The sequence below is a fragment of the Lissotriton helveticus genome, chromosome 10 (assembly GCF_964261635.1).
Source record: "Lissotriton helveticus chromosome 10, aLisHel1.1, whole genome shotgun sequence".
Lineage (NCBI taxonomy): Eukaryota > Metazoa > Chordata > Amphibia > Caudata > Salamandridae > Lissotriton > Lissotriton helveticus.
Genome location: NC_136071.1, coordinates 1,041,139,836 through 1,041,163,300, shown reverse-complemented (window position 1 = coordinate 1,041,163,300; position 23,465 = coordinate 1,041,139,836). Strand labels below are relative to the sequence as shown.

The window sequence follows — 23,465 nt, the reverse complement described above, 5'->3', positions numbered from 1 at the left end:
ATAAGAATGTGCTGACACCTGGCCATTGCCTTCTCTGCCTTTTTGCCTTATTTCACTTTCTTGCATCTGAGTAGCATTCTGATGGCTGAGTCTGTGAGGGTAGTTGCAGTGTAGCCCAGGGGTGGGCCATCACCAACCAAACTTCTAATGTGAGAATTTTAGCCTGACAGGTTGCATGGCTTCAGACTGAGAGGGCAGAGCAGTGTGGAGTACTATCTTGCAAGGCAGCAAGACGAATCCCACCCATGACCTGCAGCATGCCCTATATACCTGTCAGACCCTTCTAGGGAAAAGAGCATGGTGAAGAGGACTGAACTTACTCGTAAATGTACAGCCGGGGGGCACACTACACCCTGGCTACAGTCTCGAACAGGGTCACAAAGGTGAGTGAGCATGCTAGTCTGAATATCAGGTGACAGTGATCCACTTGATGCCCTGGGCAATGCATGCCACATGTCAATTGCTGCATGCCTTGTGTCCAGCTCTGGGATACCAAGGATATTTGTCACACCTGGCTGGAAAATCGGGAATGCCGGAGCCTGCCAGTGCCTGTTAATACCTGGTAATACTTGGTAATGCATGTGCAGTGGGGAAGCTTCTCCAGGAAGAAACACTCAGTTCTAATCCTCATCTCCATCTTGGATGACATCATTGGAGCTTACCTGTTTGCACATCTGTGTCTGCACTAGCACAGCTGGAGAACAACATCAGAGATGAGCAGTGCAGCAGCTCATCTCTTGTCCAGCGGACATCAAACATCACCTAATTCCAAAACCCTGCACTGTGATTAAATCTTAACCAGAAAATCTAAAGTAATTGGAAAAATGACCGAAAGAGCTGGTGACCCAATTAAAGTATGTGGAATACCTGCAGCTACAGCTGCTACCGTCAAAGTTGGGCTTAAAGTCTTCCACCCCCACAGTATTGTGAACGGTGTGAGTGGCAGAACACTGAGCTCCACAACACTAGTGATTCCTGCAGTTTGCCAGGTGGGGAGCTGTAAGGAATGTCACGGGTACCAGGCTTTCCCTCGCCTCATAATGAAAAAACGCAGATTTGCCGGCAGTGCTGCTTTAGCCCAATCAATCGATCAGTACATTTGTAGTGCGCACAACTCACCCATGAGGGTCTCAAGGTGCTGGGGGCGGGGGGGGGGGGGTAGGAAGCTGCTACTGCTCGAACAGCCAGGTCTTGAGGAGTCTCCTGAAGGCCAGCAGGTCCTGGGTCTGTCGTAGGCGGATGGGGAGGGTGTTCCAGGTTTTTGCGGCGAGGTGAAAGAACGATCTGCCGCTGGAGGTCACCCGAGGGATGCGGGGGATGGGACGGTGGAGACATAACCCCCTTCACTGTATGAAGCACATGGTCCTCTGTGGTTAGCACTGTGTTTTCTGTGGCACATGACAGTAGCCATCTTTAGACGGGCACTATTTGTGTGTATCTTGCCAATCCCAAATTACGTCACTGGGCCTTTCCCCACTGCTATCGTTTAAGCATAAGTTTAACAGCAACTCCGAGCTGCTGTTTCCGGTGCCTCCTCTAGTAGAATAAGGTTGTGTGTGTGTGAGCAAAAGGATGAATGCACTACTTTACACACTGTAGTTGCATTAAGCCAGGGTATGAAGGACTCTCAATCAAAGAAATCAGTAGCTGCAGAGTGCTGCCCCAAGGCCTCTCCTCTTGATGTAGTATGGTGAGTGTTGTGTGATGTGGCGTTTGGTGAATAGTGGAATGTGTGTTATCAGACGGCTTATGGTATCTTGAACGTGACCTAAGAATAACATAACTGTGTGTGTGGTATATTCTCTTATAGAGATTATTATTTTTTTCTAAAAGAAGCTTACAATGTGGCATGCAAAACCTCTCACCAAAAAGAAACTTTAACTTTGTGCTAAAAATCCTGCACCACAGCCCCATAATTTAGTACATGAAATGACCATCTTGTCCTGTAGTATCACAGCTAATCTATATTATGGAGGTTATTAATATTTTACGTTCCTCAGCAGAAATCTCTTGACTTGACAAAATGTCAGTGTTGTCTAATACTAAAAGGGCTACTCAAGGAGAGCCTAGAGACAGCGTTTTAAGCAGGTCGGTTATGCCTAGTGCTTGTTTAGAGTTTCAGATCATATTACAATTCAACAATCCAGAGGTCAATAAAAGTGTAAAATCCGCAGGAGCACCAAATGTAATCTTTCATTCCATCAGTTTATTTTGAAAGCAAATGCTTGTAGAAAATGGCTGAACCTGGAACATAATAACACATTCCTTTAGTCGTACTAGCTAGAGGAGTAGGTATACACTCTCTCCGTTCACATATGGCACAGGCTGCCAAATCCGAAAAATAAACAGGGTAATCCTGCTACAAATGGTATGTTTTGTAAATATATGTTGTCCCTTTTACCATGTAGCACTGTCTCACGGGTGGAACTGATCACTAAATTGCTGTGCCTCAAAGGCACCATCATGTGAATATCAAGTTTCAACTTCTTTAGCAGGTAATGCATTTGCTGTTAGTTGTTTACCATTAGCCTACCTTGTCACCACACGTGATATTTCAAGTTTTATTACTGTATTTATGTGTCCAGGTTTAATTGTTATTTATTAGAGACATTTAGGGGCATATTATCAAGAACGGCGATAAAATCATCGCTGATTTAGCGGCAGGAAACTGCCACTAAAAAGGCGATAATGGGCTTGTCCTTGTGAATTCCCATAGCAGCCCAGGTTCTGGTGTTAACCTAGGCTGCTATGGAAATTCATAAGGGCATATTATCAAGCCCATTATCGCCGTTTTAGCAGCAGTTTCCTGCCGCTAAAGCGGCAATCGTTTTATCGCAGTTCTTGATAATATGCCCCATTGTGCATCCATTCCTGTTCGGCAATAGCACTATAAACCTACTCATGGTACAACCTCTGAAACCGATGAGTTGTGTATTGATCTCTATGTTACAGACAAATGCATATATTCACAGACATGATCATTACATGATCGACACACGTCATGAATTACAAGACAAGTAACCTTAAGTGCATATTTCTAAAAGAGACAACAAACAGTGAGTAGATTATGCAGCGCCACACATGATATATGAAAACATCCTGCAACGTTTGGGACACAGGACTACCTGTATTTTTTTGTCTCACTGCATTGGCAGTTGTATCACGCAGAGACTCAGTCTACCAGTTCCAAAATGTCAGAACCTTTGCTTTGCGAATTCTGACATTTATGCAGAATAGACTCCATTTCTTTGTTGAAGGTATTAAACAAGTCATGGCACAGATGTAGAAAAGGCATGCTAATAGCTATAACCTTTACATGGAATAGTGATTAAATGGCGAGCTATTTTTTACGTGGTCAACACTTCGCAAAACCTTGGTAATATATTCAGTAATGATAGTTTCTGCATAAGGTGGATTAAAGGGCCTTAAAAGAGCTGCAAAGAATAGAAATGTTCATGATAGAAAACGGACCCATCATATTTTAAATCCTGATGCCAGGTTTCTAAAAGTGAACTTTGTAGATATTCTTTTTAGCACTGAAAAACAAATTACACCCAAGTTTCTGTTGTTGAATAGTGTTCCACACTAATAGTGTTAAAAAGCAAGTATTGCATTTTACTGCGAGAGTTGCTCTGGGTCCAATAACAATGACAAAAAAATACACAAAAGCGGCTGTTAAAGCAGAGTAAATACAATGGTACGTTGACACACAATTTGAATTATTGTGTTGGACTGCTACTGATAGCTACTTAAGAGAGACTGCAACCATCACATATACTTCAGGTATTCAGTAATATTTGTTCTTTTCTGTTTCTTTGGAAAAGTTTGACTAAAAACCACAGGAGAACTGCCAAGGCGAACTAGTGGGGAGTTGGGAGGGGTAGAGAGTAGGAGATAGATGGTCACAACCCCAAGGATGCAAGTGAGTTTTCAGCATATGTTAAAAGTTCAGATGTGATGTCCCGCCCTTTGGCTCGTAGAGGAGGTGAACCGCTCAGGTCATGCACACCTTCCACCTTGTGGTGCCACTTTATGCAGCAGCGACTGACACGGATCAGGGGTGGCGGGGCACAGAGGCAGGTGGGGTAAATAAAAAATAAAATGTAACTTACCTCCTCGCCACATCTTCCTCACTGGGTTATCCTCGCCGCACCGGGGGAAGAACATAAAGCACACAAGCAAAGGCTTCCCTGAGCCAATCACACAATGCTGCATTGCAGTGATGTGATTGGTAAGCGCCCAGGCTCCCATGAGCAATGCAGCGTTGTCTGGTCTGAGCGCCGAGGTTCGGCACTCATCCAGGGAATGGAGGTCTGGGCATGTTCTCCTTGCAGGCTGTAATGTAGGCTGCGTGGAGAACAGGGAAAGTGCGTATGAATGTTTGGCTGTCCCGAAAGGGCCGGTCAAACATTCTTGCGCACTTAGGGAGTGAAAACCACTCCTACCCTCCATATGCTCTGTCAGCAAAGCAGCCCCACCCACACTGCCTGGCAAAGCTTCCGCGTCCACAAACAGGAACAAATAAAATGATAATAACTTTCAGTTATTATCATTTTATTTTTGTTAATAACTTTCAGTTATTACCATTTTGTTTTTCCTTACACTGCTGAAAAGCAGTGGAGTGAGGCTCCTCTGCCTCAGCGGCGGAGCCGCTTTAGACTTTATGTGAAAAATGGTTGGTGCAAGAGATGCTTATTGTTGCTAGTACCATCTGTTCAACGTTTAGTCTTTCTCACAGTTCAAGCAGCGAGAGATAATTACCTTCTGCCATAAAATGCAACATCACAAGCTGAAGATGTCATTGTTGATCCTCTGTAATCAGATATGGAACACACTTGACCAATTATGTCAACGGTTAAATGCAATACTTCAGTGTTAGAAATGAGGTTACTTGTTGACTGGGGTATGAGCCCTGGTCAACCATAAACCACAACCCTAGTCAGGGTAGGGAGCAGGCAAACCCTAAATTAACGAGTGCTCACCGTCTGGTAGCTTGGCACAGAGCCGCAAGGCTTAACATGGAGGCTATGTGTAAAGTATTTGTACAACAGTGGAAACACCACACAAAAGATCCCACATCAGGTTAGTAAAATAGAACTTAGTTTATTAAATAAAACATGACCAAAACGAAGACAAAAATCCAATGAGTAGAACTATAGTTATTGAATTTTAAGTTTCAAGTAAGAAATAGTGCTAAAAGCACAAAGTTGGACGCTTCGGACCCAGGCAAAGTCACAAGTTTAGACCATGTGTGTTGAAGAAAAGGCCATCTACAGTGACCTAGTTCGTCCTGCTGAAAAGAGTTCCCTAAATCCTGGTTGTGGAGCAGAGTGTGCTTCTGCATCGAAAATTCCTGAGGCGATGTGTCGTTTCTGAGATACGGAGAGGCTGCGGTGCAACGTACTGTTTCATCAATGGTTCCCGCGGATGGGCCTTGCAATTCGAAGTCTGGTGTCAGAGCTGCATTGCACAGCTGAGGCAATGCGTTGATTCCAATGAGCAGCAAAGCTGCGATGTGCAGTTTCGGTGTCACCGCCGTGACTGCCTTTGATGTGAGATAAGAGGACATCCCCCAGGGAAAGCGTCAGGCAGAGGTGGATCGGAAGGCGATGCATCAGTACCAACATTCAGGTTGAGGCAGCGATATGAGTTTTTTGCAATTTCGTTTAGAAGCTTGTTTGTGTAACAACATTGCATGGGAAATATCTACCCTTTTCCTACAACTTTATTCACAATACAGGTGGCGTGCACGGAATGGTGATTAGTTGCTGTGTGCGTGGATTGGTGCTTGTCTGGCAATGTGTGTGGACTGGTGCTTGGCTGGTGGTGTGCGTGGACTGGTGCTTGTGCGGCGGTGTGTGTGGACTGGTACTTGGCTGGCAGTATGTGTGGACTGGCGCTTGGCTGGCAGTGTGTATCGATGGACTCTTGGCTGGCACTGTCTGGCAAAGATGGCTATATCCTCTGTTGAGGTAATACATAGTCAGATTAGTAAATGAATCATTACTTTTGTGGTTTCCACCAAAGCATAGTGGTAATTATTTTGCTGACTAAGTACAGAGTTTCAGAATGGTTTTCATACACAGAATTAACAATTATGATAAACATTTGCTTGTTGCAATTGGGTTCCTCCCATTCAGTATCCCGGGATGGTTTTTGCTTCTTGGATCCCCCGGTTTTGGACTTTTTACTGTGGGAGAGTCTCACTACATGTGTCCCACGCATGAATATCACACAGCGAATGGACTGTGCTTGTTTACAGCAAGTGTCCACCTTTTAAGATCAGGTCACTGTGAAGCAGCAAGGGTAAAATGCACTTGACTGGTCACACATGAACACGTGTTCACACACAGGTGCACATGTGTGCAGGCGGCATGTGGGAGACTACTGTCATGCATGACCCAGTAACTGCACACAGGTAATCTGTTGCAGAGGGGACTCTACAGGATAGGATATTGACCTGGGGTAGGCATTTTAATGTCAGTGTAGACAAAAAGGAATATTCAGTATGATTACAGGTTTGTCTGTAGTGATACTATTTTTCATACATAGTAAGAAACTGCCTTGGAGGGCATTTTTGCTTCCATTTGGCCTACAGAGATCAGTTACGTACCAAATCGGGGTGTAACATATGCATGAAAATCAATACTGCATGTTCCAAAAAGATATATGTACAAGTTATGGGTCATCCAGAATTACCATATTTCTCTGGACCTGCTCAGTATCAGTCAGAGCCCAGGCCTTTCGTCACCCTATTGTTCCATCTTAATTATAATTCTCTCGAGCAGCACAAACAATGGCCTCCCCACACACAGGGAGCAATCAGTGATTCACTGAGCCCCTGAGAATGAAAAGTGTGTGGCAGAAGTATCTATATCAATCAATCAGCTGCCACACTGTACCAGGGATGGGACTGCCCAAGACTACTGAACAAAGGAGGGAGCCTAGACTTCTGGAACCAACACTGAAGGTGGCTCGCCTTTGAAAATCTAATGAGGAAACCCCTGGCAGTGATCTCAGCTAGGGGTGGAACTGAGGCCCTCAGAGGAGGTGTTGACAAGTGACTCCTGGATGACACCTTTGGGACTGTCCCAGCATGCTGTGCAGGAGAGTTGGGATGGGGTGGAGAAGTGATGTGGCCGCCTAGGATTTGTCTGGGGTGAGTGGCTTCTGGAACCTTCCTCTCCCCTTTAAAACCTCTTTCTTGCCTGGTGATTTCTCTGTGCTTTGCTGCTGGACCCAGGTCTACCATCGACAACTGGAAGGAGGAACCCCTTGATGCCCACAAAGTACTAAGGACTCTGCCCATTTGACCCAAGGACCAGTGTGTCTCCAATAGGCCAGTTGGGCTGATCACCTCATATCTCTTGAGGACCAGTTGGGGGAAATCCCGGACATCTGCCCCATTGACAAAGACCAGGAGGAAGGTTTGTGCAGGAAGCCAGGGGAACCTGTTGTCCATGAAATACACAGCTTTGGAGATGGGTAGGTCTGCTGCAATGGCCCTGGTGGCTAAGGCTCACCACCAGGAAAAAATGAGTTATGGCATTTAAGAAATTGGCGACCTTTGCTGCTATGTGCTTGGTGCTCCACAGCTGTTTTCACTAATTACCCCGTAGGTGGCCCAGAACCATAAGATTATTGAATGATTTAATAATTCACCTTTTTCCAGGGAGGGTGTGTGCGTGGGGTTTCCTCTCCAGACTCTAATGCCTGAGACCCCATCCCCTGGTTGTATACATCACAGATGAGGCCTGGAAACAAACCCCGTTCCTCGAATGCCAAACCATGAAGGCAGAGCACAGTCATGTTCCCCCTCACCACCAGTAGTGGTGGGCATACCCCGCTCCCTGTGTGGAGGGACAGAAGGCAGCCACCCTGAGAAAGGAGTTCCTTTCTCTCTCCTGAAGTTGCTGGCTCCCGCGGGGGCACATGAAGGTACAGGCATCATGGGAGCTGGCAAAGCATTGAGGGGTGGGCTCCTTCAGCTGCCCTTAATGTTGAGGGGGTATCCGGTTGGGACAGGGCACCCCCCCAAAAGAGAAAACACCAAAGGGAAGCTTTATGGCTCTCCAAATATTCACTGCTCCCGGTGGAGCACACCATAATACCCTGTGGGGCTTTGTTATTTGCATATTATGCTGCTTGCAGTGTCCCTAAAGTGGGCAGGGGGCACTACCAACATAGAAAACAAGTCACGGGGGAGCTACAGGAGTTCAACAGCTTTCCCAAAGGAGTTTCAAAAGTACTGACCCTATGTCTGAGTAGGTCAGGAATGACCCTGTGGAGTTTGCCTAAATCTTTTAAAGCACTCCCCAGGCTAGACCTTCTGCTTTAATGCTGTTAGTGCAGCACCCTCTAAGGACTTATTTTATGGTTGCAATTATTGTAGCCTGAAGGTGTAGAAAAAGATATATGTACTGGCGCACCCTCTAGGAGCTAAGTTATGGTTGCATGTTAATGTAGTCAGCATGTAATGCTCTCTAGGGGTTTCTTTTATGGTTGCATTGCAATTGTACAAACAAAAATACTCAGACACATGTTTTACTCCTGGTAAATGCTTTTTTAAGATATTATTCTTGACAATGATTATCTGATACAGGTGGGATGGACTCAACAAGCTGACCTTACAGGCAGTATCTGAGTGAAGAGAGGGGCATGGCAGTTGTGCGTGTTAGCCCTCATCCTCTTCTCCCTGTACCTAAATGATGTGGTGGTTTGGATGGAACAGTGCAGGAATGATGCTGCAATGGTTGCAGGCTGCAAAATACCGATATTGCTCTTTGCGGGCGACACCGTTCTGGTCTCTGAGAGACCGACAGGTCTTCAGACCCTGATGGATAATTTTGTAATCTTTTGTCTGGATTGAGGCCTAGAAATAAATCAGGGGTAAAACAAAGTTCATGTGCTTAAACCCTCATAAAACATTCAGGGATTACATCGACTTTGATGGACATAGCTTGGAGAAAGTTCATGACTTTGACTACTTAGGCATCAGGTTGACTTCTAACCTGTCCTAGACACCCCAGATTAGGAAGAGTGCCCTAAGCCTTTCCCATTACACATTTGGTGTGACAAGACTGTTCAGTTTATCCAAAAGGAGACAGATATCCCTGCCCATTAACATCTACCAGACGAAAGCAGGGGCAAATGCTTCATATGCAGCTGAGCGCTTGAGCCATGCTGGGCTCATTGCACTGGCAACCACCGAAAACAAATTTCTAAGATCCATAGTGACGCTACCTCAGAGCACTCCTGTCTTGCCTCGCGTGTAGGACATGGGAATCAATTCAATTGTGAACATAGCCAAGAATAGAAAATCTACTGGAATGGCAGCCCTCTCTGACTGCGACCGCTCACATCTACGGGCACTATAAAAAGGTGCCGGATGGTTTTGTGGTGAGTGGAAATCATGCAAGGAGATGGTAAATCTTGCTCACAAGTGCATGTTGGGGATCCTCACTTTGTTCCTGTGGGGTGTGAATGGCAGAATAATTCCAGCACTCACCGACTGGCAGAATTTTCACATGAACTCTGAGTTACAAGATTAGTGCAGAGTTGCCCAAAGTTCGCCAATTCTGCAAGCAAAATTAAAATTTTGCCCAGGCCTAGTGTAAACCTTTTATAGGCACCTTGAATATGTAATTTATATATTTTCAGAATGAACAAGGATGTCAATCATTTCACTGGCAGACACGGCAAAAAAGAGCTTCATCCTGTTCATTAAAATATCAATATATTTAATTTGGTGTAAAACATGCACATCAACAGCTATTATGATGCTCATAGGATTTTTGAAGCAGTCCAACTAAATGAAAGTAAAATAACAGTAAATGAAGCAAAGTAAAATATGCTGAGTGTAACCGGGGTATTCGGCTGTTGAAAAATAGTTAAAGGTTTAACTGGGCTTAGTACTAAATAGTATTTTGGGTTAATAGCAGTGACACCAGTACTAGTATCAATATTGCTTTTCTATATGTATTTGTATTTGTGTGGTGCTGGGAATCTTGGAAGTCCTTTCAAAGTTCTTCCTAGTTTAAAAAACCAACAGGCAGGTAGAAGATGAATCCTCTGAATGAACACAACTAACAGAAGATGAAATCAAAAGTTTAATTCTGAAGAGCTATTCTCACAGAGGGCTTATTGGAAGAAGCAGATTCTCAGGGATGTTTTGAATTTGAGTATATTGTCTTCCATAAGAAAGAATGCAGATTCCTGAGAGAGGAGCCTAGAGCATGAACTGTGCTGCCACTAAGGTATTTGTGTCAAACAAGGCCTGGGACAGGATGGTTATGGGCAACTGACCTTAAACTAGTGATCAGTTTGACAGGGCGACCACAATTTCCTGAGTTAGGACACAACTAGTCCAAGAAGAATTGTATGAACTAGGAATAGTCTTATAAATCAATCCTTTGTTTGAATGATAGTCTTTAAGCATCATCCAAACAGGGTTGATATGGTTAGTACGCTTTGTACCTAGGATGATGTGATCAACATAGTTCTGGACTACCTGTAATATGGCAATGGCTTTAGCAGGGAGTCTTATGCAAATAATGAGGCAATAGGTATTCTAAAGATAACCTCCACAAGTACCATTGTGATCATTTGAGGTGGAAGCAGATGGACCAAGATTGGCCGTAATATGAAAAGGTTGTGAAAGTGCTTTTTTAGATGTTGTTCATTTGATGGGTCAGTGGCATGTTATCATCGAATATATAACTACAGTTCTGGAGATTTGTAAAGAGAGTTGTTGGGAGTCCTATGCTGGAGGCTGGTGTAGAGGGAGACAGTGTATGTTGCAATGACCAAGAAGATGAATCTCTTTGTTAGAGGAGGCACCCTGAGCCAGTTGCTGTTCATCCAGTTGTGCATGCTCAAAAGACATGATAATGATCTTAGGCAAACACTTTGATAACTTGAGACTTTAACGTTGATTTGAGTATCATCCTAATACAAATGGTAATATAAGTTATACCACTTGATTGTATTTATAGGCAGTATAATGTAGATGTTAAAAGAACTATGACACAGCACTCCACGTTGGGGGAACTGCAGACAATATTTTCAGAGCTAGACAGAAAAGAGACAATTTTTACTTATTGCAACCTGTTGGTAAGGAATGAGGAAAACTATTTAAGAGCCACCCTATCAAAACCACAGTTTATTGCAAACTATTCTAGGAATATGTTGTGATTACCCGTAACAATGTTGGTATGAGACCCATAATGAGGATTGTAGCACAAGGTTACCCTTAATACAAGATAGTAAGTAGATTTTATCTATCATTGATGTTGGTTGTGTCAGATCTCAGAAGGAGTAGACACACAATTGAAAATTGCCGAAGATGTAGTGCTACTCTAGGTGAGCTATGAGTTGTTCTACCACACCAGGCTCAAGTATTTTGCCAAAAGCAATGAAAATGAGAACTCAGACAGCAATCAACAAGGGATTCATGGTCATGTATGTTTGAGCAAATGTTGATTTTTTTCCAGAGTGAATAGAAGCATTGGCAAATTTGGTCATTAGAGTGGACAGAATTAGTTGACATATTTTAGTAATTCCTGCATTGCAGAATTTGTTGGTTCACACCCCACTCAACCAACAATCCAATTTCCTACAACATCCACATTAACTAAGATGTAAGGTCACCACCTTCATGGAAAATGTAACATTAAATGGTTTTTTTTCTGTTTGTTTACTATTAAGTGTCATAAAAAGTAGTGCCCTACTTTTGTGGTTGAGGGTCAATGGAATGTTGGCCACTTACATTGACTGTAGCTTTCGATCTTGGTTATAACCTCTTGGACGCTCATGACGAGCTCAGCTCGTCATGAGCCACGGCGCTCCGGTGCGTCAGGACCGCGCCTGTTAGATGGAACGCTCGCACGCTGGGCAGATTCCCCTGCTGTGCTGAACATTCCATTGGAACGGGCGGGGTCATGACGAGCTCAGCTCGTCATGAGCACCGGAGCGCCGTGGCTCATGACGATCTGACCTCGTCATGAGCATGGGGGCGCTGTACGCGCCTCCCGCCCCCCAGCCCAGCAGGAGAATCCCGCCAGCGGCGAAGGGTTTAAGGACTGTAAAATGGAGCAGTCCTACTGAAGCTTGCATGATGATAGTGGAAGGTCACCCATATATCACATTTTTGAAATTGCTTTGTTTATATGTCTATTGTGATGTTGCCAGATGCAAATGTTTCTTCAGCGGAATATGACTTTCACAATCAGAACTATGTGTTTTAGCACCAGGATGGGTACCGAGCTCATGATTTGTGCACAAGTCCTTGTATACAATGGCATATAAGTTCTGAAGTCCGTGTGATTCTGCATGGAGTGGCCCCTCACTTATTTGTCCCGTTTGCTCTAGAAATGTTACAGCAGTATCATTATATTTTCTTAATGCAAAATTACCTTTCCTGCCAGTTCGACTATTTAAGTATTCGTCTTGGACAAGTAATGTAGAGAATGTTAGAACATCTGTGATTGTAGGCAGCTGCGTCTGTCTTTCATACCTAGGTAGCTTGTTCTGCAAAGGTACATGTTCCTATTTAAATAGACATTCTTTCCGATAGTCATAGTAATGTTGAAGTAGACTGCTTTTCTGTGAATATGATATTATGAATTTACTGCAAAAACTGAAAAAAGTTTGCAGTTCTTTGAGGGGCTCTTCTTTTGTGTACATCAAGACATTGCCATCTATAAATGATTTGTCTGTGAGGATCAACTGGACATAATTGTTGTAGGGAATGCGGTGAAAGCTTGCATCCTTTAGGTAATCTGTTTTGTAAACAGTATTGCCATCTCTATATTTCGTTCATAAAAATATAGGGGCATATTTACAAGCCCCTTGCACCACTTTTGCGTCATTTTCCCCATGTTATAAATAACCCAAAAGTGGCGCAAGGGGCTTGTAAAGCTGCCCCATAGACCCTAACAAAGGGCTTTGATCAGATGCATTTCAGAAGATAACCCTTAAAAGCTCATTCCCACCTGTATTCATCTCCTACAAACGAGGACAGATGGAAAGCGTGGGAGCCTCCCTCCACTTCTCATGACTGTTTTGTGAAAGGTCATGTCATATCTGTATAATTTCTCAATTAAAAAAGGGACTGGTGTGATTCCATTTCAAAGGTTATCTCACATAAAACACTCCTCCACCTCTGTATTTGACTCATTAAAAATAAAGTCTAATAAGCAAGTTGATTCAAACTCCATTTCAAATGACTCTTTGTCCCTCTCATGTATCTCAGTATTTCTTACATAAAAACAAATAAAAACACTAATAATGTCTAGCTAACGCACATGCTAGGCTACCAAAACATAACTGTTCTTAACATAAAAAAAGTAAAACTATGCCGAATGAACAGTAGGCTTTCTCCTTTCTCCTAACAGGAAATCGCAAATTAGGAGATCCAAACCAAAATGTGCCTCTAGGCTTATGACCACCCAATAGGCACCCCGAAATTGGTAGTGCACATGTAAGTGCACATATGCCCTGGGCTTATGCGTGCTTCATGTCACATTAAAATATGCATTTTTAAATGCATTTTTTATTTTTCTACATGGTTACCATCGACTTTCAGTGGTTAGTAATAGCATTTCCTAAATGCCCAATTTGCATTTAGGTAATGTTTTGTACATGTGCTTTAGGAATCGCAAATAGGTAATCCCTAGGTAAAATTGCAACTGGTTTTTGGCCTTTGTACATATGAAAAGGCTGTTTGCATTTCTTACTGGGCCGAAATTGCAATTAGGCCGATCTAGAAATGCAAAAAGCTTTCGTACATTTAGCTCCTACCCTATAACATAAGTGAGTAGATATTTAAATCACAATAATCTGAGTTGCAGAAAAGCATTTTCAAAGCTTTTCATTTTGACTTTTTTCCATATCTCTGTGTAACAGAATGAATATTTCTAGCTTAAGCACTTGCCTTACCGTTGTTATTGTTGCTGCAGTCTTCCCGAGGAGCTATGTCCGATGTCATACTGCCATCTGCCTTTTTAAGAATCCATGGAATGTTTTTCATAGAAGGTTCTGAACTCCAGCTACACATGCCCCCCTCAAAGTCACAAATTGTAGCTAGGGAGACACAATATATACATCCATCTTTATTCAACTATTTCGACTTAGTTTGGACAATCATATTAATTGTGGGTAGAGACAATATACCTCGAAAGACAACTATATATAACCGGTATATACCTATATACTACAGGTATTTTTAAATAAATGTCCACAAAGGAATTAAAATATGTCAACATTTATTGATGAAGTAACAAGAGAAATGTATCCGGGGAACAGAAGAACGTAAGTAGGAAAAAGTAAAGGCACACCCGAGGATAATATCCCAAAACAATCCCCGTAATAACTCTCTTGTCATATTGCAAGCAAGAAGTGGTCATTGAAGTGTATGGAGCAAAAGAAGAGAATGAAAATAACATACATAACTGAGTAAAGCCATCCGATTGCTTGAGTGGAAAGATAAGAAAAGAGTGGAGGGACTGACAAATATGAAAAAATTAAGTAAATAGATAGCAATCCCAGGTTCAACATAGTGATAAGGCAGAATAAAACCAGAATGGGTATTATCCCTATGAAATGTGACGAAAATGGACAGGATGTTGAAGGAAACAAGGGAGATGAAGACATTAAAAAGACCAAGATACAAAGGAAATTGAAGTTGTTTAGAATTTAAAGGAGTAGGCGTGGCTTGCGCGCCAAGGAGAGAGGACGGCGGCCCCGTGAGCTCCGTGAAGGACTAATCCCGCAGATGCCGTGAAAACCTCATTCCTCACCTATTTTCCCGGATTTTCGACCTGCAGTTGCGGCGGAATGCGTCCAGACCAGAATGTGCTTGCTGCCGCATGATTTCCTGCCGAACTGCACCTTTTATGGATAGCGGTAATTTTCTCTTCATATAGTCGCGGGCGGCCGCCATTTTGGGCCGCTGAGCCCGCGGCTCTGCTTTCTTCTACATTGCTTCATACCGCTCCGTTTTTGTTTTTTTACCGCCTTCTTCCTCACCTGCTTGCACTGTGATGCTGTTCACCCACTATGTGGCTTACTCTGCGATTTTTCTTCAAGGATGCCTGCCTTTTTTTTTCAGTCTTCTGCCTCATTACCCTTGCTTGTGTGAGGAATTTTGGCCGCCATTTTAGGGGTGCAATGCTTGCAGAGGAGGCTTGTTCCGCTTCTTTTTTCTCGTCTTTTTTCATCTCCAAGTTGAAGTGCAGCATGTTTTCTTTTTTTTACTTGTATTTGCCCTGGTTCATGAAGGTGGCTCTTTATTTTCTGGATGGTTCTGGCTCCCTTTCACCTGAGTTCTTCTATGTGTATTCAAGTTCTTTTGGTTCCTATAACGTCTTGTGCCTACCGTTTTGAGACTGTGTAACACTAATACTGTATTATTATGCTCTGAGTCCACGTAGACTATGCCAGCAGTGTAGTTTGCGTCAGCGGTGAAGTTACACCAACAGTGAAAGTTACACTAGTGGTTCAGGACTTTGGAGTTGGTTGTAGTGCTAGCCTAGCAATACCTCCTATTATATTGCTTTTTCGCACATTTTCTCATCGAAAATATGGCTAATGTCTCACCCAATCTGAAACTGTCACATACTGGAGCCAAACCTAAAAGACCCAAAAATGACCCACCTTCTCCCATTCAGTCCTCCACAAATCCTGTTCTTGACTCCATTTTGGAGGAGGTTCGTGGCCTCCAACCATTTATGACTGCCACCAACGAAAAGCTTAAACAAATTGAGGAGCGCTGGATGGTTATGGAGAGTAAGGTTTTGAACTTGGAACAACGGGTGAGTGATATCCAGGATGCCTCTGCTAAAATTCCGTTGCTGGAACAGGAGATACATAAATTGACACTACACACTGAGGACCTTGAAAACCATAATCGTAGGAATAATCTACTCGTTTATGGTGTTCCAGAAAATGTGGAGGGTGCGGACATGGTGTCTTTTCTGCGGAAATTCCTACTCGACCTATTGGACCTTCCATCTGCGTCTAATCCTCTCAACAATCAGAGAGCCCATCGTCTGGGTCGTTTAAACTCCAATGCCACTAAGCCTCGTGGCATTATTATGCTGTTCCTTGAATTCACTGAGTTAATGACTGTCCTGAAGGCTGCCCGGCATAAACGCCGTCTTCAATGGTCTGGTCACAATATCTTAATTTCACAGGATCTATCGACCGCCACTAATGCCCGAATGCAAGGAATTCTTGAATCTTCCTTCACTGATGAGGCAGTTGAATATTCAATATGGTATTCTGCATCCGTGTTTCTGCAAGATCACGCATAATGGGGGTACTCGTTCATTTGATGACCCTCAAAAGCTTCTATTGTATTTACAGAGTGTCTCCTCCTCCGGCATGGACACCAATAATTAATGTTTCTCTTCTTCTTGTCCTCCATTGCTGCATTTCCTGTCTTCACTTTGGTTTCTTTTGATTGTTTCTTCTACTTTTTGTTTCTGTCCTTGAGGTTTTCTCTTTTCCTCCGTTGTTTAGATCTATGTCCTTTCTTTGGCTGCTCGCGGGGTATTCTCCCCTCTTTGGTGTATCTACGCTCCTGCTCTATTGGTTGTTCTCCTCTTTTCAGGTCCGGCTCTTCGGCCTTGGTCTGTCTATTCTTCTCTCTACCTTTTTCACTTGTTCCCTTTCTTCTTTATGGTCTCTTCTTCTTTATTTGTTCTGGCTGTTGTTATCCTTTCTGACTTTTAATGCATTGTACTTCAGTGTTGTGAATATCTTCGGAGTTTTCTCCCCATGGTCAATGACTGTTTGTTGTTTCCCTTTTTTTAGTTACCTCCTTGAAGTGTATCTACTCCATTTGTCGCCCATCCCTCCCTCCCATCATCATGTGTAACTTTGTATCGTGGAACGTACGAGGTCTCGGTCACCCTGTCAAGCGTCAAAAGGTATTGTCTCACTTGTCTAAACTTAATTCGCAGGTTGTTTTTCTCCAGGAAACGCATTGTTCTGATGTCGAATCTCTTAAGTTGAAACGTCATTGGGTGGGACAAGTAGTATTCTCACCTGCTGTTAGTAAAAAAGGGGGAGTTGCTATTTTATTTCATAAAGAGTTAAATCTTCAAATTATATCCTCCCAAAATGAAGGGCGATGGGCATTGGCTAAGGTTATTATCCAAAATAAAACATTGGTTTTACTAAACATTTATGGCCCGGTACGTCCGGATCCCAAATTCTGGAAAGATATTAAAGTCCTGATTTCGTCCATTGACTGTCCAGACTTTGTAATTGCAGGTGATTTTAACCAATGGTTAGACCCTTTCTCCGATAGATTATCTTCCAGTAAGTTTCAACCTGACAAATCCCATAAGAGTTTTCAATCTGCCATTGCCTCTCGTCCTTTATTCGATTTGTGGAAAATGTGTAATCCTGACTTGCTAGAATATAGTTTTTTTTCTAATGTACACCATAGCCGTTCAAGAATTGATTACATTATGGTCAGTAAATCTCTTCTTCCCTCTATTCAGAAATCTGTGATTGGTTCCATATTTATATCTGACCATGCCCCTGTTTATACTTCTCTAGACCTCTCCCTTATCTCCTCTAAATTTAGTCTTTGAAATTTAACTCATTTCTTTCATTTGATACTGTCTTCATGAAAGAAATTGAGGGGTTTTTTAATGAATTTTTTGCCATTAATGACCCTTTAGACACCTCTATCCCTAATAACTGGGATGCTTTCAAGGCTGCACTCAGGGCATTTACTATATCTTATGTCTCAAAAATAAAGAAACTTAATAGGAGGAAGTACGAATACCAACTTCTGAAAATTAAAGGGCTCGAGCATTCGTACTTCTCTTCCAAATCCCCATCTGCACTTCAGGATTTAATTCAAGCTAAAACTGACCTAGATAAAATTATCACTAATGAAGCGTGTAATACCCTTCTTAAAATCAAGTCCAAATTTCATGGTGGTCAAAATAAAGCGGGGAAAATGTTGGCAAATTATTTAAAAATTAAGTCAGAACGAAAACGTGTAGGCCCTGTATACAATGATTTGATTAATAAACTTGTTTCGTCAAATAAAGATATCGCTGACGTGTTTCATAAATATTACCAATCTCTGTATACCGATGATACTCACCCCTCCGAGATAAACTTATCCTCCTTTTTTGATACCCTTACCCCACCTCCTTCCCTTACTGATGAATTTGCGCTATTGGAGAGGGATGTTACTCTCAAGGAAGTCACTCGGGCCATCAATTCACTTAAAAAATCAAAACGCCAGGCCCTGATGTTGAGTTTTATTCTGCTTTTCATGCCTTTTTTGCCCCAAAACTCCTACAATTGTTTAATTCCTTTATTGTTGATGCCAAGGCTTCTGGGTCTTTTCTAGATGCACTCATTATCATAATCCCTAAACCTGATAAAGATCATTCACAATGCAAAAATGTCCGCCCTATTTCATTAATTAATTATGATTGCAAAATCTTTGCTAAAATTCTGGCGACTCGTCTTGAATCCGTTATTCCCCATCTGGTTAAAACGGATCAAGTGGGGTTTGTGAAGGGTAGGCTTGCTGCTGACAATGCCCGCGTGTTCTCCAATATTATTGCTCAAAGCAAAAATCTTAAAGTTCCAATGGCAGCTTTATCATTGGACGCGGAAAAAGCGTTCGACTGCATTAATTGGTAGTTGATGTTCCGCACCCTCCAATGGTTTGGTTTTGGTCCCTCTTTCATTTCCCCGGTCTAACTTCTTTATTCCTCTCCCCGGGCCAGCATTTTTGTTAATAATCAATTTTCTAAGTTTTTCTCTCTATCTAGGGGCACACGGCAAGCTTGCCCTCTCTCTCCTTTAATATTTATTTTTTGTCTGGAAACTTTTTTAGAAAGCATCCGTTCAAATCCCAAGATTGTTGGCTTCAATCTTTCATCCACTGAGATTAAATTGTCCGCATATGCGGATGATGTACTGGTATATATGGCTGACCCTACGTTTTCCCTCCCACACTTTTTGGATGAGGTGCGTCTGTATTCCTCCATATCGGGATATAGGCTCAATTTATCCAAAACAGACGTTCTGCCCCTGAATGCCGTCTGCTACCAGTACATGTTCAGTGATACTGAATTTGCATGGTGTCCCTCCAAAATTAAGTACCTTGATATATGGTTCTCATCATCATTAGTTGATACTCTTAAATTTACTTTTGATTCCCTTTTTAAGAAACTCCAATCTCTCCTTCATATTTGGACCCCTTATTCCTTTCCTGGTGGGGTAGATTGGATACGATTAAAATGATGATTACTCCCCATGTTCTTTATACTGTCTCTATGCTCCCTTTCAAAATCCCTAATTCATATTTTTCCCGCATCAACTCGCTTTACATTACATTTTTGTGGAATGACAAACATCCTCGCATTGCTTTACATAAACTGACCCGTCCTAAAAATGAAGGTGGTGTTTGTTTCCCTAATTTTAAATCTTACCACTCCACCTTCTTGATTAAACAGTCCTTTTCTTTAGCGTATGATTTCAAAGATACTCGGTGCCTAAATGGGTTCTCCTGGAGCGTTCCCTTTTAAAAGGTTTTTCATTCCAACATATTGTTTTTATGACAAACTGTTCTTTTTTGTCTAAATTCCCTAATTTAAAATACTCGCAGACACTGCTTCATAATGCATTCTCTTCTAACCTCTCACCTCTCCAATGTTTCTTATCCTCAGTTGTGTGGTATTACAAATTCCTTAAGTACAAAGGCAAATCATTTTACTTCAAATATTGGAAAGAGAAAGATATTATGCTTGTCCATCAGTTTTTTGATGGTAACGCTATCATCCCTTTCCATGTGCTGCAAAACATGTATCACCTGCCGTCTTCGTCTATTACTGAATACACTATTATAACGTCTGCCATTCAATCACACTTAACCTATCTTTCGTTACCTGATGCCTTTCCCATTTTCACTCCCACCTCTCAACTGTACCCTTTATTTTCAACTCAACAGCCTAAGGCTGCTATTGTTTATACAATTGTGTCATCGACTGTTAAGGATCGCCTTAAATCAAGTGTAGAGACCGCTTGGGAAATTGATCTTGCTTTTTCCATTCCTGTCTCGTTGTGGGATCGTGTATGGTCCAAACTGTTTAAAGTATCAATCTCTGCTCATATTACTCAATCTTTGTTCTTCATTTATCATAGAGTTGTTATTACTCCTGTTAGCATTCATAAGTTTTCCTCAACTTCCTCTCCGTTATGCTGGTCGTGCTCTAAAGTTTTAGGTACACATAAGCATCAGTTATATGAATGTCTCCCAGTTTTGTCACTTTGGAAAGATGTTTGGAATATTTGCATGCGCCTATTACTGAATACCCTATTATAACGTCTGCCATTCAATCACACTTAACCTATCTTTCGTTACCTGATGTCTTTCCCATTTTCACTCCCACCTCTCAACTGTACCCTTTATTTTCAACTAAACAGCCTAAGGCTGCTATTGTTTATACAATTTTGTCATTAACTGTTAAGGATCGCCTTAAATCAAGTGTAGAGACCGCTTGGGAAATTGATCTTGATTTCTCCATTCCTGTCTCGTTGTGGGATCGTGTATGGTCCAAACTGTTTAAAGTATCAATCTCTGCTCGTATTACTCAATCTTTGTTCTTCATTTATCATAGAGTTGTTATTACTCCTGTTAGCATTCATAAGTTTTCCTCAACTTCCTCTCCGTTATGCTGGTCGTGCTCTAAAGTTTTAGGTACACTTAAGCATCAGTTATATGAATGTCTCCCAGTTTTGTCATTTTGGAAAGATGTTTGGAATATTTGCATGCTAATGTTTCACTGCTCCACCTCATTATCCCTACTGAATGTTTTTCTAGGTTCATTGTCATCTGAGATTGATATTGTATCTTCTTCTGCTAGACTGTTGGACCTGTTTATTGCTCTTGCATTTAAAGTTATTTTATTGTGTTGGAAGGATAACTCTAAACTTTCTGTACATACATGGTGGAATTTCGTCTGTGATGAACATAGGATCGCTATTGCTTCCTCCTCTTCTATTTCCCTAAAAATCAAATCTGATCTCCTTTGGCTCCCCTTTACTACATATCTTTCTTCCAACTCTCCTAGCTGTTTGATCTAAATTTATTCCCACATGTTTTACCCGTATTACTTCTCACTCTTCCCTTTCTTCCTTCTTTCTCTCTTTTCTATGCTCCTCTCTTTTCTCTTTTCCTCCTGAATTTCTTTCTTTCTTCTCCTCTCCTTTTCTTTCCTCTCCTTTCTCTTAATACATATGTTTTAGGCTTCATGTTCTTTTGTGCTTTGTACCATTATATTTGACATATGTATGGTCTTCTCTTTAAAAAATACCAATAAAAATTTCTTAAACAAATAAAAAAGAATTTAAAGGAGTAGAAAAGCAATGAGAACAGCATTTCTACAAATGTCTAATGATCAGATTTAGGGACCAGTTCCACTGGAGTAATAATGTATACAAGAGATTGGTAATACTCACCCGCTTAATAAAGTTATCCCAGAGGAACATTGTATATGCAAATGTTATAACAAGACAGAATGGGGCATGGACTAAGCACATATTTAGAGTTCGGGGGAGTGGGAGAGTCACCATAAATTAGGGGCGCTCCCGTCACGCCACTCCAATCGCAAGATATCGTTGCCTCATATAGGATCAGAAGAACTGCTTTTTTAGGATCTGCTGGGGCTGATTCCAAGGTAGTTGGGAGGATATATGTTACTAATTTCACTTAAAGTTTTAATTATGAACATTTTCACTATATTAATAACATGTAATACCACAGTCGAAAATGTTAGTTCACCTGGTTAGATGTGATATTTGGCACTTAGTAATGCAATAGCATCCTGACCTTCTGGTTCGTAGTATAGACTACAGTTGAAATCAATTATTATATTTTTTCAAGAACTTATGCCTAGTTCTAATGACAGTTATAAAAAAAGAGGTTGTAAATACCTGATTAATTTCCCAGAGTATTAGGGAATCTCATAGAAAGGTTCATGTTCTATCCTTAATAGTTATTCTACAACCATATGACACAAAAAGTATTTATTAATGATAATTTTTTTATTCATCCCAATAAAATCTACATAAAAAGCCATTGAATATTTACAGAACACAGCTAACATTAATTCATATCGCATTTTACCCTCTACCGTAAATCATAGTTTGTATGCGGGCCATTTCATCCAAGAGTTTTAGTAAATAGATAGCTACATATTGCTTATTTACAGAACACAACACATTTTCATACATATTGCATTTTACCACAAAAATAGTTTGTATGAGGGCAATTGAGTAAACAGATGTGTATAGCGAATATATAGTAGGCCATTTGTCAAAAGAATCAATAATTGTCCTGGAGAAGGAGAATCTCAGTAGTATAAAGTCCCAAAACATCAACACAAAAGTCTTGAATGGCCAATGATACTGATGACATTGATGATGAGTGTTGCGCAGAGAACTTTGGGTCAATACCAAATGAGGAAAAAATAGAAACTAGATTATATTGGTTAAAATCCTTAATTGTTTCATGGCCCTCAAGACAACCTACGATTTTTGTGCCAAATGCTATAGTGCAATATATATGAAAATGTGTTGCATTTGTATATAATAAATAAGTGCTTTTTTATGGAGAGTAATATACTGTTTATTTTTTTACCCCATGCCTTGGCTATGTTAAGTTTTACCACTCCCGCCGCCAGCATTAACCAAAGATTCTGATATTTTGGCCAATTTTCCCCTTCCATTACTGCCAGCAGCAGCCACTTGGCATTCAATGGAACGGTAACTGATAGCACCTGAGACATTGTCTCTACAATTGCCCTCCAATAATCTTGTATTTTGGGGCACCCCCAGAGAATGTGAAAATAGGTCCCCTCCTAACCACAGCCCATCAGGCAATCAGAGTTTGTCACCCTCCCCATTTTTACCAACCAAGTGCGTGAGTAAAAGAGCGATGTAGGATTCGGAGCTGAATCAGGTAGTATGAAACTCGGATAGCTAGCTCTTGTGGGCTCTGAAGTGCCTTCACCCACTCCTCATCACCCATGGCTCCTAAATCCTCTCTCTAAGCCTCCCTCTACCTCACTAGTGGGTCCGGGAAATTGTTAATCAACTTATGATATATAACCGAGATCTTCTGCTCTGGGATGTCCTCCATGAGGAGACGGTCATCCAGAAGGCAGGCCTCCGGCAATTGTTTCCCCTCCAAAAATTGCCTCCGAAGTGAGTGCATGTCCAAGTTGTTGGTATTTGAATCTCTTGGTTTCCCTCAACTGAAAGTCACTTTTTAAAGTGTCAAACAAGAGCTAGGCCTGAGCCCGCCACACATCCCCCATATGCTCCACTCCTATAAGCTCCAATCCAGAAAGCCCTCTCAGGCTCCCAACCTCCCACAACATGTCACTGCTCCACAGTGGGGTCATATTAGTTAGGGTGCCCTC

The 23,465-nt window shown here is 41.8% G+C and overlaps 1 protein-coding gene across 1 annotated transcript in view; it reads right to left on the bottom strand.

Annotated features, from left to right (window-relative positions):
- MALRD1 (MAM and LDL receptor class A domain containing 1) overlaps positions 1–23,465 on the bottom strand; it is a 2,679,189-nt gene that overhangs the window by 2,409,244 nt on the left and 246,480 nt on the right. The window contains exon 6 of the mRNA XM_078663745.1: positions 13,939–14,082. Within this exon, the coding sequence (XP_078519871.1) occupies positions 13,939–14,082 (144 nt within the window). The remainder of the gene's footprint in view (positions 1–13,938; positions 14,083–23,465) is intronic.